The sequence below is a fragment of the Felis catus genome, chromosome A1 (genome assembly GCF_018350175.1).
Source record: "Felis catus isolate Fca126 chromosome A1, F.catus_Fca126_mat1.0, whole genome shotgun sequence".
Lineage (NCBI taxonomy): Eukaryota > Metazoa > Chordata > Mammalia > Carnivora > Felidae > Felis > Felis catus.
Genome location: NC_058368.1, coordinates 89,799,218 through 89,815,132, shown reverse-complemented (window position 1 = coordinate 89,815,132; position 15,915 = coordinate 89,799,218). Strand labels below are relative to the sequence as shown.

The 15,915-nt window shown below is 36.0% G+C and overlaps 1 protein-coding gene across 4 annotated transcripts in view; it reads left to right on the top strand.

The window, feature by feature from the left end:
• The window catches only part of CNOT6 (CCR4-NOT transcription complex subunit 6), a 75,320-nt gene that overhangs the window by 15,514 nt on the left and 43,891 nt on the right, over positions 1 to 15,915 (top strand). For all 4 annotated transcript variants that reach the window (XM_011281483.3, XM_045057113.1, XM_045057107.1 and 1 more), the window contains one exon: positions 6,550 to 6,663. In XM_011281483.3, the coding sequence (XP_011279785.1) occupies positions 6,552 to 6,663 (112 nt within the window). In that variant the 5' untranslated portion in view covers positions 6,550 to 6,551. Of the gene's footprint in view, positions 1 to 6,549; positions 6,664 to 15,915 lie in introns of those variants that run through there.

Here is a 15,915-nt window from a genome sequence, read left to right as displayed (position 1 = left end):
TCCAGTGCATTGTTAGAAACAAATTTAAAATCATTAGTTTATATTGGTATTCTCAAGTCAGTTTTGGTGTTGGTGTTTTCACTTGATTTATAAATGCTTTCTTACCCTGAAAATCTTGGTTCTTAACATCATTGACATAAGTCATTCTTTGCTTAATCCTAAAATACAAAGTAAATAATTCAATGTAATGCCAATACTTACCATCATTCTTCCCACAGCTGCATGATTTCCCCTAGTGTGGCTGTAGAGTGACTCATTTAATTGAACATTCTTGTTAATGGCCACTTAAGTTGTGTGCACTTTTTGTCATAATGCTATAATGAGTAATTTAGAAAAGTACATGGGTTGTATGTTTTGTTAGTAATTGCTTGAAAATGTCCTTTTGTTTGTCTTCACACCTGACCAAGTCTTTGAGTACAGAAGGTTTTTTAGTTAAGGTAAAATTTATATAAAGTAAAATGTATAGGCCTTAAATGTACAGTTTGAATTTTGATACATAATATATACCAATATAAACCACACCTCATTTAAGATATTGGGTATTTTCATCATTTCCCATTAGGGCAGCCATTGTTACCACTGCAAATTCATGTAAATGGAATCTCTTTTGGGTCTTTTTCATTCAGTGTAATGTTTGAGATTCGTCTGTATATGTGTGTTATGTATCAATAGTTTATTCCTTTTTTATTGCTGAGTAGTATTTATCCTTTGATTATCCTTTCATTGTTGAGGACATTTCAGTTTTCAGGTTTTGGCACTTATGAATAAAACTATTATGCAAGTTTATATAAATGTATTTTTTTGGAAATGAGGTTTTTTTTCTCTTTGGTAAATACCAAAGCGTAGGTTTATTGAGTTATGGCATTACTCAATTACTCTCTTAGATATTATGTTAATCATCTCTTTTCTTTTGTTTTTCCATATAAACGTGTATTTAATTTTCACCTGTCTTTGCCTCTTGTTTTAGTAGGAATTATGTTTATGTAGTCTGTGACTTTCCTTTTTTGCCTTGATTTTGTTCTAGAGATTCTAATATTCAAATATTTTTTCCTCTACACTCTTAGATCTACACTCTTTTTATCTCACTTTTTGTTGTTGCACAGTTGACTTCTTTATTTGTAGTTTTTGTTTATGTAGTTTTTTAAGCATAAGAAACAATTTTTTTGTGGAATGTTTTTCGATTTCTGTAGTATTTCTTTTCTCTTGTGTATGATTTTGTATAATCATTGTGCTACGTGTATTATGCTTAATTTGTGTTTGACATTGACCACTCTGTTGACTTGCATTTTATACAGATATGGTGTGGGTGGGTACTTAAGCACTTCTGTTGGCTTCCACCCGGACTGATTGTGAAGGTTAAGTACAGATGAGGGAGAGGCAGGCTGTGGCACACCTATTGGCTGTGGGTAGTTATGATTAGTGGATTTCAGCCCCCAGTTGGTGGTTTTTTATAATTACATATTCCTTCCATGGGAACATTCAGATACCTGATTGTCCCTGGTTTTGATTGGTAGAAGTTTGTTTCCTAACAGGAAAAAGACCAGAGGTTCCTACCCCTTTCTTTATGTTCCTGTTTCTAGCAGCTGTTTCTTTCCACTCCTAGCCAGAGGATGGTTAAAATAGATTTAATATAAGGCCTTTGATTAGGGAACTATGAATCTTTTTAGGGCTATGGGGGTGGGGTATAACTTTTTGCAAGTTATCTTTGTATCTTCATTCTAGTCTGTTTCCTATTTAGGTGTTCTTTTATTTTAGATTCTGATAAATCCCTCGTAACCCCTCCCTGTGATTCCTGCCCCAGGCCCCTCACTGCACCATATTCATACACACACACACAGACCATTTCTGGAAATGTTAGGTAAAGAATCTGTAGGTTCCTAATTTTTTTTCCTCATTTAGATAGCTGTTTTTCTAAGTTTATGGTATGCAGTTAGGCCACTCTTAGTTTAAACACTCCAGGATAACCTTATTAGTTGTGTTATGGTTTGTAACTCTGCTTTGCCAACGCTAACTTTCCCACTGTGATTATAGTTCTGTATTTTGAGGCCATTTCTTAAAATGTTTAATTATGAAAGCCTGTCTTTCTATGTTGGTAAATTATGTCCTGTGTTTCTTTAAGGCAAATAATTATTCTAAGATAATGAAAAACTGTTTCTCAGATCCAGAGTGGGCGTGGGTTTTATGTTGCCAGGGTCAGTAGTGATGTCTGGTATTGGGTTGGAGGGATAGGGGATTGACTAGTCAGGTGCTGCATAGCTGCTTACCCTGGCCTAGCTGTTTCTAATTCTTTTGTAATCCTTGACAGTTTTTAAGTCTGTTTTGGAAACCTTTTAGTCTTTTTAGATAAAAATAAGGTATGCCACTGCAGATTATTTAGAGGAGAGATCTGCTTGTTGATTTCAAAGTCTTGGGAAAGATCCTAAATTGTGTGCATTCTTATATCCTTTTCCCTACCGATGCTGTGCTTTGCCAGAGTCAAAAAAAAAAAAAAAAAAAAAAATGGGGAGGTGTTCAGTGGGCAGATGTGCTTGTCTTGCTGCTTCTGGAGTTTGTCCAATTTGCTTTTTTTTTTTTTTTTAAATTTGACTATAGTTGACACCTGAAATTAGTTTCAGGTGTACAGTATAGTGGTTGGCCAACTTCTCTGCTGTCATACACCTCCCCCCACCCCCACTTCCGAATCCTCAGTCTCAGGGATTTGGAAATAAAGATGATCTCCTCACTGCTTTCACATTTAATGAGCTGTCTCTTAAATTTTAAGACAACCCATCCCACATTATGAAAAATCAAGAAAGGGAGTGGTTGGCTACCTATGCAGAAATTATGACCCTCTAATGGAATGACCCCAAGTGCAGGGCCTAGTTTTCAGATTTCTTATTAGTTCAGTGGCACTTCTGTCCATTCTCCGAAGTGGAATCAAACTCTGGACCTTGATTCAAGCTCACATGTAGTTGGCAAATCAGACTTCTGAACTTTCACTAAGGAGTCAAATGATTAATAATAGGACCAAGATACTAAACTCAGCTGGAGAGAGCCAATTTCTTACCATTGTTAAATTCTATTTGGAAAAGCCAATGAAGATCAGATGGTTGGTTTCCAAATTTTTTTAAATGTCTTATTTATTTTTGAGAGAGAGAGAGAGAGCATGAGCATGGGAGGGGCAGAGAGAGACACACACGCAGACACAGAGAGAGGGAGACACAGAATCTGAAGCAGGCTCCATCCAGGCTCTGAGCTGTCACACAGAGCCCAGTGTGGGGCTTGAACTCATGAACCTCGAGATCATGACCTGAGCTGAAGTTGGATGCTCAATCAACTGAGCCACCCAGGTGCCCCCAGATGGTTGTTTTCTAAGTAGAGTCTGATCAAAATCATGGCATTTGGGTGATCTTAAGCACTGTTAACCATCAAGCTTTGGTAGCCTTACACAACGTTTTATATTTTCTAGGTTATTACTAGGATATTCATATCATTCAGAAAAGGCACTTGCTTTGCCAGATTGTCTTCTAGAATAGGAACAGTTTTCTGACTGTATAGCTCTCTGTTAGGTATTTTGTAACAGTCTAAAAACTTCAGACCTTGTATTTCTCTTTTCCAGAAGTTAACATGTAAGACAACAGTTTCATCAATAATATTTAAGAAAACAAAAAATAGATGTGCTGTTTCTTGTGCAGATGATTAGTCTCATCATTTATATTTTTTAAAGCAGCTTTTTAAGGATTATTTACTTCTATGTTTTGACTGCCCAAAGCTCATTTCTGTTTCAAAAATAGCTCTACTTCCCATCAGTTAGGAAGGCAGCATAGTATAATGAAAGTTGCTTTGACTTTTTTCCAGTCTTTTTTTATTGTGGCAAATGTACATAAAATTTATCATCTTAAAACCATTTTTAAATGTAGCATTCAGTAGTATTAAATACATTCATAATGTTGTACAACAGTTACCCCGCATCCATCTCCGTAATTCTCGTAAACTGAAACTCTGCACCCATTCAGTAACTTCCCTTCCCCAGCCCCTGGCAGCTGCCATTCTACTTTCTGTCTCTGTGAGTTTGACTACTTTAGTACCTCATGTAAATGAAATAATGTTTGTCTTTTTGTGATTGTCTTATTTCACTTAGAAAGTAGCTTTAACTTTTTAATCAGATGCAATCAAAGCCTGACTCTGCTACTTCCCAGCCTTATAATGCTGGTTAAATTTCTTAAACGTTTTTGGGCTTCAGGTTTCTGCTGGTAAAATGGAGTTAATTCTGACTGTAGGAAGAACTAGCAAAAGACTAAATTTAGTAAGATGAGAGGAAAACCAAGAGAAAAGATATCCTGGAAGCCAACTGAGTGAGTCTGTCTAAGAGGGAGTGATCATCTACATCAAATACTGATCGTAGGACAAGCAAAAGTAGGTCTAAGAAACGAGCATTGATTATAACAATGTTGGGCCACTGGTTTTCTTCCTGGCAGTTTTTGGTGGAATGTTAAAAGCACATACGGATTTGAATGATTTTAACTGGGAAAAAGGGAGGAGGAGACAGCATATGTAACTTCCAAGGATAATTTGTGTGTGTGTGTGTGTGTGTGTGTGTGTGTGTGTGTGTGTGTGTGTGAAGAGAATGAGAAAAAAAGTGTAACTGGAGGGGGAAATGGGGTCAGGACTTTTAAATAAAGGAGATAATACCATATATATGTATACTGAAGATAAAGATCTAGTATAGAGGGGGAAAGTGATGTAGGAAAGAATTGCCAAGTAATGTCCTTCAACAGGCAAGATGATGGGGATGAGATTGAGTGTTCAGAGGGGCAATTTGTCCTACTAAATGAGAGTGTAGATGGGTGGGGGTGGGAGTTCATAGAAAGGCCTCTTTTGGTTGTTTTCTGTTTCAATGAGAAAATGGAAGTAAGAAAGGGAGGATGGAGGGTAAATGTTAGAAGTTTGAAGAGAAAGTCATGTAGAAGGGACTAGGAGAATTTAAAGTATAATTTCTTGGCGGCATAAATAGTCCATTTGAGGTAAGTGGTTGCTGAGTGATTCCCTTTAAGTTCACATGGTGTAGTAGGTTTTTCTCTGGCTATATTTAGCTGGGTATGTATCCATAGTAGGTGGAGAGTTGGCTTAAGTGGCTTTGGGCTCATCCAAACAAATAAGGTGAAGTAAGACTCAGGCAAGGAGTTTGGGGGATATGCAAGGGTGTGAGACTTCGTTTCACGTAAATATGTCAGAATGTATGGATAACAGATAAGGATTAAGGAAATAACCACAAATGAAATGAAGAGTAATCTTTCAGTATCAACTTACATTTAGTTTTTCAAATTCTCAAAAATTTTTATGCTTGGTTTGTTCAAATTGGACCCAAACAAGGTGTGGGTATTGCATTTCATTGCTGTGCCCTGTAAGTTGTATAATCCATGTCAATTTGGTCTCCTCTTTTTCATGTCCTTTATTTTTGAAGAAATTGGATCTTTCTCATGTAGAACTTTCCATATTCTGTATCTGGTTGGCTGTATTTTTGTGGAGTTGTTTACAATTTTTTAAAAAATTTTAATTGTGGTTAAATATAACAATTTGCTGCCTTCACCATTTTTAAGTATACAGTTCAGAAGTGTTCAGTGTGTTCACGTGTTATGTCTTGTGTTTTTTTTTTAATGTTATTTTTGAGAGAGTGCATGCGCACAAGTGGGGAAGGGGAAGAGAGAGAGGGAGACCCAGAATCTGAAGCAGGCTCCAGGCTCTGAGCTGTCAGTGCAGAGCCCAACGTGGGGCTCGAACTCATGAACCACCAGATCATGACCTGAGCCACCCAGGCACCCCGAATGTATTATTTTTAACATATTCCTCTATCCTCTTCATTTTGTGTCAACTGGTTACCAGGAGTAGGAGGGCTTGATTTGATTCATGTTCAATTTTTTTATTTTTACTATGTTTAGATGAGGGGGCAAAATATGTCGTGTTGGCACATGAGTTTAGTCATCCTAATGATGAGATGGACCATTGTGTTGACATCTCATAGCCTGAATATCCATTTGTAATTTTTCCATTGTATTCTTTTTTCACCTAATGCTTTCATTAATCATTGGTGGTCATTGTCTCCGTCCTTTTTTTTTTTTTTTCGTTTTGGGTTGTGAAATAGTGATTTTTCTAACTATTTAACTTTCTGCATTTATTAGATGGAATTCTATTAAGATTATTCCCTTATTTAGTTTTGGCCAGAAATGCAGGATAAATGCTTAATTCTTTCCCTTCTGCCACTTTTTAGGTGACTGAATTTTTAAAAAAAATTTTTTTTTAATAGTTATTCTTTGATGTTCATGTTGTCTTACTTGTGGCCAATGGAAGCTTCTCCAAGCTGTCTGCTGTCACAGCATCTTTGTTAGCACCCAGCCTTGTTTTATATTTTTCTGATCCTGGACCTGCAATTCTCCATTTCTCCAAGAAGCTTCTTTTTAGTGGGAAGTGGTATTTAGAGATGATAATACGGGTACTTACTTTTAAAAGGATGTTGGTTATTTCCAGTTATTTGGTTCTTCAGAATACTGATTGCTTTTTTCAATTCAACAGGCATGCCCAAAGAAAAATACGAGCCTCCTGACCCTAGGAGGATGTACACAATTATGTCCTCTGAAGAAGCAGCAAATGGAAAGAAATCACATTGGGCAGAGCTTGAAATAAGTGGTAAGACATGCACGCATAAATTTAATGGTGTGGAAATCAAGATAGTAGAAATTAAGCTTTCTAATGCCAGTGCACTAAAGAGGCAGTGTTGTATTTTACCAGTGCTAATTATCTTAGAAGTGGGAAGGTTCAGTGGAAAGAATATGGTTTTGGTCAAAGTTCAAAACCCATTCATTGCTTATTTCAGTGTCAGTGTCCTTTTATAAAAATGGGAATGACAAGGATGAAATAAAAATGACACGTGAACTGCCTAGTGCATAAAGGTTTGTTCTGATACTTAATTCTCTGATAAAGTAGGATTGAGCTTTTGTATTATCAAATTACAGATTTCCAGTGGGATGGGAAATGCCTGTTCTAGAATAGGTTATGTGATTTGTTTCTCCTTATTTTTTTCATTTGCTTTTCAGTCTGAGTCTCTAAGGATAGCCTTATTCAGAAACACAAAATCTTTAAAGAATTCAAAGCAGATCTCAAAGTTCCCTTCTACCTTAATGCAGTTTAGACCTAGTCAGAGAAATAGGAGAGCCCCTAGAACCAGAGCCGCAGAGATATCCCCATCATCCCTGCCGGGGAGCCTGCAGCCTCTTTTTTAATACTTCAAAGGTGGTGAAGGGATACACCTGGTTAATACCAGGTGCCTTATTCTTTTTTTTTTTTTTTTTTTTTTTATTTTATTTTATTTTTGAGACAGAGCATGAACGGGGGAGGGGCAGAGAGAGAGGGAGACACAGAATCGGAAACAGGCTCCAGGCTCTGAGCCATCAGCCCAGAGCCCGACGCGGGGCTCAAACTCCCGGACCGCGAGATCGTGACCTGGCTGAAGTCGGACGCTTAACCGACTGCGCCACCCAGGCGCCCCCCAGGTGCCTTATTCTTAAGGCAACCAGTGCTAAAGAGGTTTTGTGTTAATATTGGCCTAATATGCCTCCTCATACTTTTCTTCTATTCTGTCTTGAGTTTTGCAAGTTTTCTCCTCTTTTTCCTGACTGTCCTTAATTTTTTTTTTTTTTTAATTTAATGCAGCAAACATACTGAACACATGCTATGTGTATAACATCTTGCCAGGTGCTGTACTAGGTATATGGAAGATACATAGGATGGAAAAAAACACAGTCCCTGCATTCTGAAGCTTATGGCATATTAGGGAGTGAGAAGAACGGAGTGCACCAATATAAGTAACTAATAGACAAAATATAATTGCCAAGACTAGGCAGGAAAATATTTACAGGAAGCAAAAAGAAAGTAATGATAGTAGTATTCTTTCCTTGTCAGCTCAAGATCTCTATGAACCTATTCAGTAAACCTAAACACTCTCCCTGGGTACCCACGCAAGTCTCTCTTGGTTTCCCTCTCTCTTTAGAGTGCTGGTGGTAAGTAAGGGGTGTTCAGTTTCATAGAGTAGGTGTGGTAGAGAGTAAAATTTCTCCCTCTTCTGTCAGATATGGCTTTCTGGATCAGGTAAGCCCAAAGGGAAACATGCTGTCTGATTTACCAGTTACCTTTAAAGCTCAGGCAGTCACCCTTTCTTGCTTTTCCCTTTTAATTTCCTCATGATTGGTATTTAACTGTATTTTTCTTTTTCAGCCTGTGTTAGTGGCTTTTGAATTATAGGTCCTTTGCATGTAGGGAAGTTTCCATTTTCTTACAATACCAGGATAAACTAAAAAGTACTCACTTTGGTCAGTGAGATTATATCTCTGAGGTTAAGAGGATTCTCTTCCACTCTTTCCTCCTACTACCTCACTCTTCCCCCCCCCCTTTACCTTATGTTGAGAACTACTTGACAATTTTGAATTATTGTTTTCTGCTTACTCTGAGCTTTGGTAAGAAATCTGTATACAAGATAGGAAGGAAGAAAGGATTCCTGTGAAGTAACTTTCTTAACAAATAGTCGTATCTTTACCAAGTAACACGGAGGATAAACTGTTGGTTGAAATTGGTCTATGGAACAGGAACTTGTAATAAAGCCGCTATCAGAAAGGTCACTTTTTGTCTTAGCAGTCTTGAGTACATAAGCTCCTACATGTAGAAATTGTCAAGGCCTGAATTCAGTTCATGCAAAGACAGTTCATGTATATGCTTTAGCACCAGTTCCTTAAGATTCTGTGATGCAGAGTTCTAGGGACCTGAGGTCATTGAATCCTGGACCCACAGTTATCTCATATGCTCCTCTGGTTCCAGCGGGATGGGTGGTGAGTTCCTTTTGCCATTTGGTATTAACCAGATAAGCCAAACAGCTATTCATCATTTACTTCTTAAAGAAAACCTTTTTTATTGTAAAATGAAACACAGATAAAGAAAACCACACAGACAAATCTATTAATGAATTATTATAAGGTCAATAGCCTTGTAACCGCTATCCAGGTCAAGAATTAGAACTTTTTCACCTACCCCAGAGCCCCTTCCTTTGCCACAGCCAATTATAACCACCTCTGTGCTCTCAAAAGTAACCATTACTTTCTTTTAATCACTTCCTTTGTTTCCTTATAGTTTTAATAGTAAATTATGTATATCTAAGCAAAATAGTGATACTCTAATTCTGTCATCTTTTTTCATTAAGTGAGCTACATCTACAAACACATGCTTTCCCACACTTACTGATTAATTAGAAAAGAAAGCTTGTTTCCTTTTATTTACTAGTTTTCAGTATAAACTATCATTCTTTGATGGTGACTAATTAGGTTTTTTTAAAGTGTCATTATTAACTACCATATCTAAACATTTTAGTTTCAAACATATGTTGTGGATTGTGATTATTACTTTTATTTTGATGCTTAAATTGCCCTGTTGTCGGCCAGTGGGAGAGCTTCTTAAAGGATTTATGAGTTTTTTGTCAACCCTGTCTTTGGTAGTTTCCTTGCTATCTGATATAATAAGATTTTCTTGACTCATCTTGTGTATTTACTGCTTCAAACCTGGAATTTATAATTTTTTCCAAGAAATCTTTTTTTTTTTTTTTAAGTTGGAAATGATATTTCAAGACCAAAATATCTGTTGCTACAGATGCTTGTTACTATTGGGTTGGTCACTGTTTCTAGGTCTTTTCACTGGACAGAGCTGTGAAATAAGACTATATGCATCATAGCTTTTCATCATATATGTATAGTCGTACACGTTTATGATTGAAAGATATATATTTATATGATATATACATACTTATAAAAATTTTAAAAAATATATGTGTATATTTACAGTTAAAATATAAAAATATATTGAGACTTTTGATTCAGAATCAGAATAACAGGGATTTTAGTTAACCTTTTCTGTAATTACATGTGTATCTCCTTTAATACTGGGTGTCCTAGTTCTCAGGGACATGGGATGTTGGAATTTGAATATCCCGTAATTACTTATTTGGTTTATCCCATATTACATTGCAGTCTCAGAATAACAGTACTAAAAATACTACTACTAATATGAGTACTGAAAGCGGGTAAAACTGCTCAGAATATTATCCCCATTTCCCTCCTCACTCCCATTAAGTAGTTATTTTCTGTCTATACTGTTAGATAGAGTATGTAGTCATTATATACTATCAGCCTTCCCATTTAACCTGCATAATTCCCCATTTAGACTTTGTTTTGTAGGTAAGTATATATTCAGTGACTCCCACCAGTTCGTTTATTCCTAATCATTTCGGTTTTCTGGAAGCTTGTTCTCTAGATGTTTCCTTTTAGAAAGGGCTCATGGGAGTAGTATTTTCTGTATTTCTTGCATGTTGATAACAGTTTGTGTCCTTTATATTTGAAAGTCAGTTTGGCTGAATGTAAAATTGGTGGCTCACATTTTTTCTTTAAATATTTTATGTATGTTACTTCAGTTTTGCTATGGCCTTGATGCCAGTATAATTTTCTTTCTTTTATTAGTTGCTCTTTTTGCCTAGATACCCAAAGGATTTTTTTTTTTTTCTTTTTTTACCTGTAATTTTACTGGAATATATCTTGGTGTTGGTTGTTCTATCTTGATATTCTCAAGTACAGTATATAAAGAAAAAAAATTTCAAACTATACATTATTTTTAAAGAAAACCATTTCAGTATAGTTTGGATATTTTTTTATTATTCCAATTCCTTTGTGTTTTTTCAGAAATTTATTCTCTTAATTTGCATATTGGTCTCTTGAATCATTTTTAAAACTTAAAAAAAATTAAGGTATAATTTACAGTAAAATAAAAATACCGTAAAACTCACTTTACTGTTGTACAGCTTTTAAAATAAATACACAGTTGTATAACCACGACCACAGTTACAATATGAGCTTTATCACCCCCAAAAAACTTCCCCTTTTTTAAGCAGACCTCCTGACTTCCAGCCCCTGGCAGCCACTGATCTAGATTTTTGTTTTTTTAATGACTTTAATTTTTAGAGCAGTTTTAGGTTCACAGCAAATTTGACAAAGTATAGTGCACGACTCCCTCCACCTCCTGACTATTAACATCCTCTACCAGAATGATGCATTTATTACAGTTGATGAACTTGCAGTGACATGTGATCACCCAAAAGTCCATACTTTACATTAGGGTTCACTCTTGGTGTTGTACATTTTACGGGTCTAGACAAATATATAATGGAGTGTATCCACCATTATGAGTCATAGAGAATATTTTTACTGCTCTAAAAGACTTTGGTGCACTGCCAATTCATCCTCCTTTCCCTCTCCTTGAACCCTGGCAACCTGTGATCTTTTTACTGCCTCCATAGTTTTGCCTTTTCCAGAATGTCACATAGTTGGAATCATATAGTATGTATGTAGCCTTAAAGATTGGCTTCTTTCACTTAATAATATGCATTTAAGTTCCTCCATGTCTTTTCATGGCTTGATAGTTCATTTCTTTTTAGTGCTAAATAATATTCCATTGTCTGGGTTTACTACAGTTTATTTATCCGTTCATCTACGGAAGGACATCTTTGTTGTTCCAAGTTTTGGCAGTTATGAATAAAGCTGCTATAAACATCCATGTGCAGGTTTTTGTGTGGATGTAAGTTTTCAACTCCTTTGGGTAAATGCCAGGGAGTACAATTGCTGGATCATATGGTAAGAATATGTTTAGTTTTGTAAGAAACTGCTAAACTCTTCCAAAATGTCTATATCATTTCGCATTCCCACTAGCAATGAATGAGACTTCCTATTGCTCCACATCCTTTCCAGCATTTGATGTTGTCAGTGTTCTGGATGTTGACCACTCTAAATGGTATGTGTAGTGGTATCTCATTGTTACTATTTTTAATTTTCATTTCCCTGATGACATATGATTAAGAGCATAACTTTTCTTATGCTTATATGCTAAAAAAATCTTTTAATGTTTATTTTTGAGAGAGAGAGTGAGCACTAGTCGGAGAGAGGCCGAGAGAGAGGGAGACAGAGGATCCGAAGTGGGGTCTCCACTCTCAGAACAGAGCCCAATGTGGGGCTTGAATTAATGAACCATGAGATCATGACCTGAGGCAAATTTGGATGTTTAACTTAACTGAGCCACCTAGGTGCCCTCTTTTGCCCAGTTTTAAATTGGGTTGTTTCCTTATTGTTGAGTTTTAAGAGTTCTTTGTGTATTTGATTGACAGTCCTTTACCAGATAGGTCTTTGCAAATGCCTTCTCCCGGTCTGTGACCTGTTTTTTCATTCTCTTGACAGTGGCTTTCACAGAACAGAAGTTATTAATTCTAATGAAGTCCAGCTTATTATTTCTTTCATGGATTGTGCTTTTGGTGTTATAGCTAAAAAGTCATTGCAAACCCAAATCACAATAGATTTTCTTCTGTACTATCTTCCAGGATTTTTATGGTTTTGTGTTTTACATTTAAGTCTGTGATCCATTTTGAATTCATTTTATAAAGAGTGTGAGGTATCTACTTTTTTTTTTTTTTTTTTTTTGCTTGTGGATATCCAGTTACTCCTGCGCATCTGTTGGAAAAACTTTTCTCCATTGTATTGTCTTTGTTCTTTTGTCAGAGATCAGTTGACTGTATGAATGTATTGGGGTTCTGTTGATCTGTCTATTCTTTTGCCGGTACCACACTGTCTTGATGATTGTAGCTTTAGAGTAAGTCTTGAAGGCAGCTAGCATCAATCCTCCAGCTTCTTCTCCTTCAATTTTGTGTTGATTATTTTGTGATCTTTTGCCTCTGCATATAAGGCTTTAAAATTAGTTTGTCAACATCTACAAAATAACTTGCTGTACTTTCAGTTGAGATTGCATTGAATCTATAGGTCAAGTTGAGAAGAGCTGACATCTTGATAATATTTAGTCTTCCTGTTGCTGAACATGGAATATCTACCATTTATTTAATTCTTTGATTTCTTTCATCAAAGTTTTAGTTTTCCTCATACAGGTCATGTGTATATTTTATTAGATCTGTACATAAGTACAGTAAAACCTTTGTAACTTGTTCTGTGAGTGTTCTGCAAGATGAACAAACATTTCTAATAAATTTTAACTTGATAAATGAGCAGTGGCTTGCAATATGAGTCCTTCGTGATGCTGAATCTCACATGATCACAACTGAGACGGGTTCTTGAAATTCACTGATATACGAATGCTTTGGATTATAAGCATGTTTCTGGAACAAATTATGCTCGCAAATCAAGATTTTACTGTATTTCATTTTTGGGGTGCTAATGGTATTGCTGTTTTTAATGTCAAATTCCAATTGTTCATTGCTGGTGTATAACAAAACAATTGATTCTGAACCCTTAGTTCTTCATTTATTTGTGATTTTAAAAAATTTCCTCTTTTTGTAAAAGCATACTCTTTTTGTGGTTATTCATCATTAAGTTCTTGGTAGTTTAGTTTTCCTTTACTGAGTTTTTCTAATTCTTATTTATGTTTTTTTTAATCATTTCTTAATGTCAAATTTTTAGCTCCGTTTGAAATTATAAGTAGTTTTTTGAGCATGTTTGTGGTATGCTTTCCTTGTCCATAGGGAGTTTAGTTATTCTGGTAACTTTTAAAAAAACTTAATAGCTTCTATGAGATTTGACCATATAACTTTTCTGTTCATTTTTATTTAAACTTCATTTTTCTGAACTTTTAGAAGGTGTGATTCAGGATTGTTTTTCTAACTTTAGAGCTTCCTCTTCTGGTTTTTGCAGAGTGAAACTTCCTGATTCTGTTCCCTGCTCTCATTTTTAGAGAGTGTCCGTGTCCCCCCTGGCCCCCCCCCCCACAGTGGGGGGCCTTGGCTGGCCAGTTTTTGGAATTCCTGGGGTCCAGACTGCTTTTTTGACTTATTGTGGACACTTTGCTCTCATAATTGAGTTGCACTAAACTCCTGCCAGCTGTGATGATGTTCTCAGGTGCTTCCAGTGGATACTAGCTGGTTTCTCTCTTTTCAGTTCTTTTAGTTGGGCTTAAATCTGTTGTCATGTGATTTATTTTCCATTTTCATAATCTTTTTTTGTTGCCTTTTTCATTTTGAATTAACTCCGTATTTTTTGTAAAATTGCATTTTATCTCCTTGTTGACTAGTAAGCTATAATTCTTTGTTTAATAATGTCTAATTCTTTAGGGTTAATAATACAAAGTATATCAAGTTATATTCTTTTACTTCATATTTAGTATGAGAGTTTTAACAGTCTACTTGTTTCTTTTCTCCTGGTGTTTGTGCTGTTGCTGTCATATATTTTCCTTATATGTGTTATAAATCTCACAATATATTGTTATTTTTGCTTTAAACACTGAAGTATTAGGAAAAGTTGTTTTTATTTACCCATGTACTTACTGTTTCCAGTGTTCTTGATTCTTTGCGTATAGGCAAGTTTTTTTCTGTTCTCATTTTCTGTCTGATTGAAGGACTTCCCCTTAGTATTTCCTGTGGTGGAGGTATGCTTGCTGGTTTGTTCAGGTTTCATGTTTGAAAAGTCTTTTTATTTTGCCTTCTTTTTTGTAAGATAATTTTTCTGGGTATAGAATTCTGGGTTAACAGTTTTCATCTTGAAGTACTTTAAAGATCCTGTTCCATCTTTGTGCTTGCATTGTTTTTGATGAGCAGTCTGCTGTTGTTCTTACCCTTGCCTCTTTTATGTATGTCCCTTTTCTGTGGCTGCTTTAAGATTTTTTTCTTTATTACTGGTTTTAAGCAATGTGATTATGATGTATTTTGGTGTCTTTTTTTTTTCTTGTGCTTAGGTTTTGTTGAACCTCTTGGATCTGTAGGTTAATAGTTTTCAGAAAATTTGAAAGAGTTTAGGCTACTCTTTAAGTAATTTTTTATATTCTTCCCTCCACTCCCCACCTTTTTTGGAATACAGTTATAGTAAAACCTTGGTTTGTGAGTATAATTCGTTCCAGAAACATTCTCCAAAGAAAGCACTTGTCTATCAAAGCAAATTTCCACATAATAATGGAAACTCAGATGATTTGTTCCACAACCAAAAATATGCATATAAAAATGATTACAATACTGTAATATAATACAAAATAATAAAGAAAATACAAAATTATAAAGAAAAATAAACAAATTAACCTGCACTTACCTTTGAAAACCTTCATGACTGATGTGAGGTAGATGAGAGAGGAGGGTTATTGTGTAGGACAACTTCCAGTATCCCTAACGGAATCACTGTTACTCATTGGCTCAATGGAATCTTTTTCTTTTGGTGCAGCTTTAACAAGGAACCTATCCAATGACACTTGGCTTTTGTCATTGAGGATTTCTCAGAAATGGAATATTGTATTATTGTGAAACAGATTCATCACTTGCACTGCCACAGCCTTATTCAGGTGGTGCTTTTTTACAAAATTTTGGACTGTTTCCCACATTTTACACATCTCCCTAATCTCATTTGAAGTGAGGGATCCCTTTGCCTTTTCTCCTCCTTCTCTACAGATGAGATGCACATGTAGACTTCTTACAAAATCTTTCAATTTCGGCCACCCTCATACCTCATTCATGCTTCTGGATGATTTGCTTTTTTTTGTTTTAAATGTTTATTTCTGAGACAGAGACAGAGCATGAGTGGGGGAGGGGCAGAGAGAGAGGGAGACACAGAATCAGAAGCAGGCTCCAGGCTCTGAGCTGTCAGCACAGAACCTGATGTGGGGCTCGAACTCACAAACCGTGAGATCATGACCTGAGCTGAAGTTGGTCGCTCAACCGGCTGAGCCACCTAAGGCGTCCCTCCATGATGTTCTTCTTCACTTCCACTGTAATCATCTCCTTCTTACAGCCTTTCTTTTCAACCTTTTTCTGCATGGGAGCCATTGTATGTGCTCTCATGGATGTTTACTACAGTGCAGTATTAATAAACTCTTGTT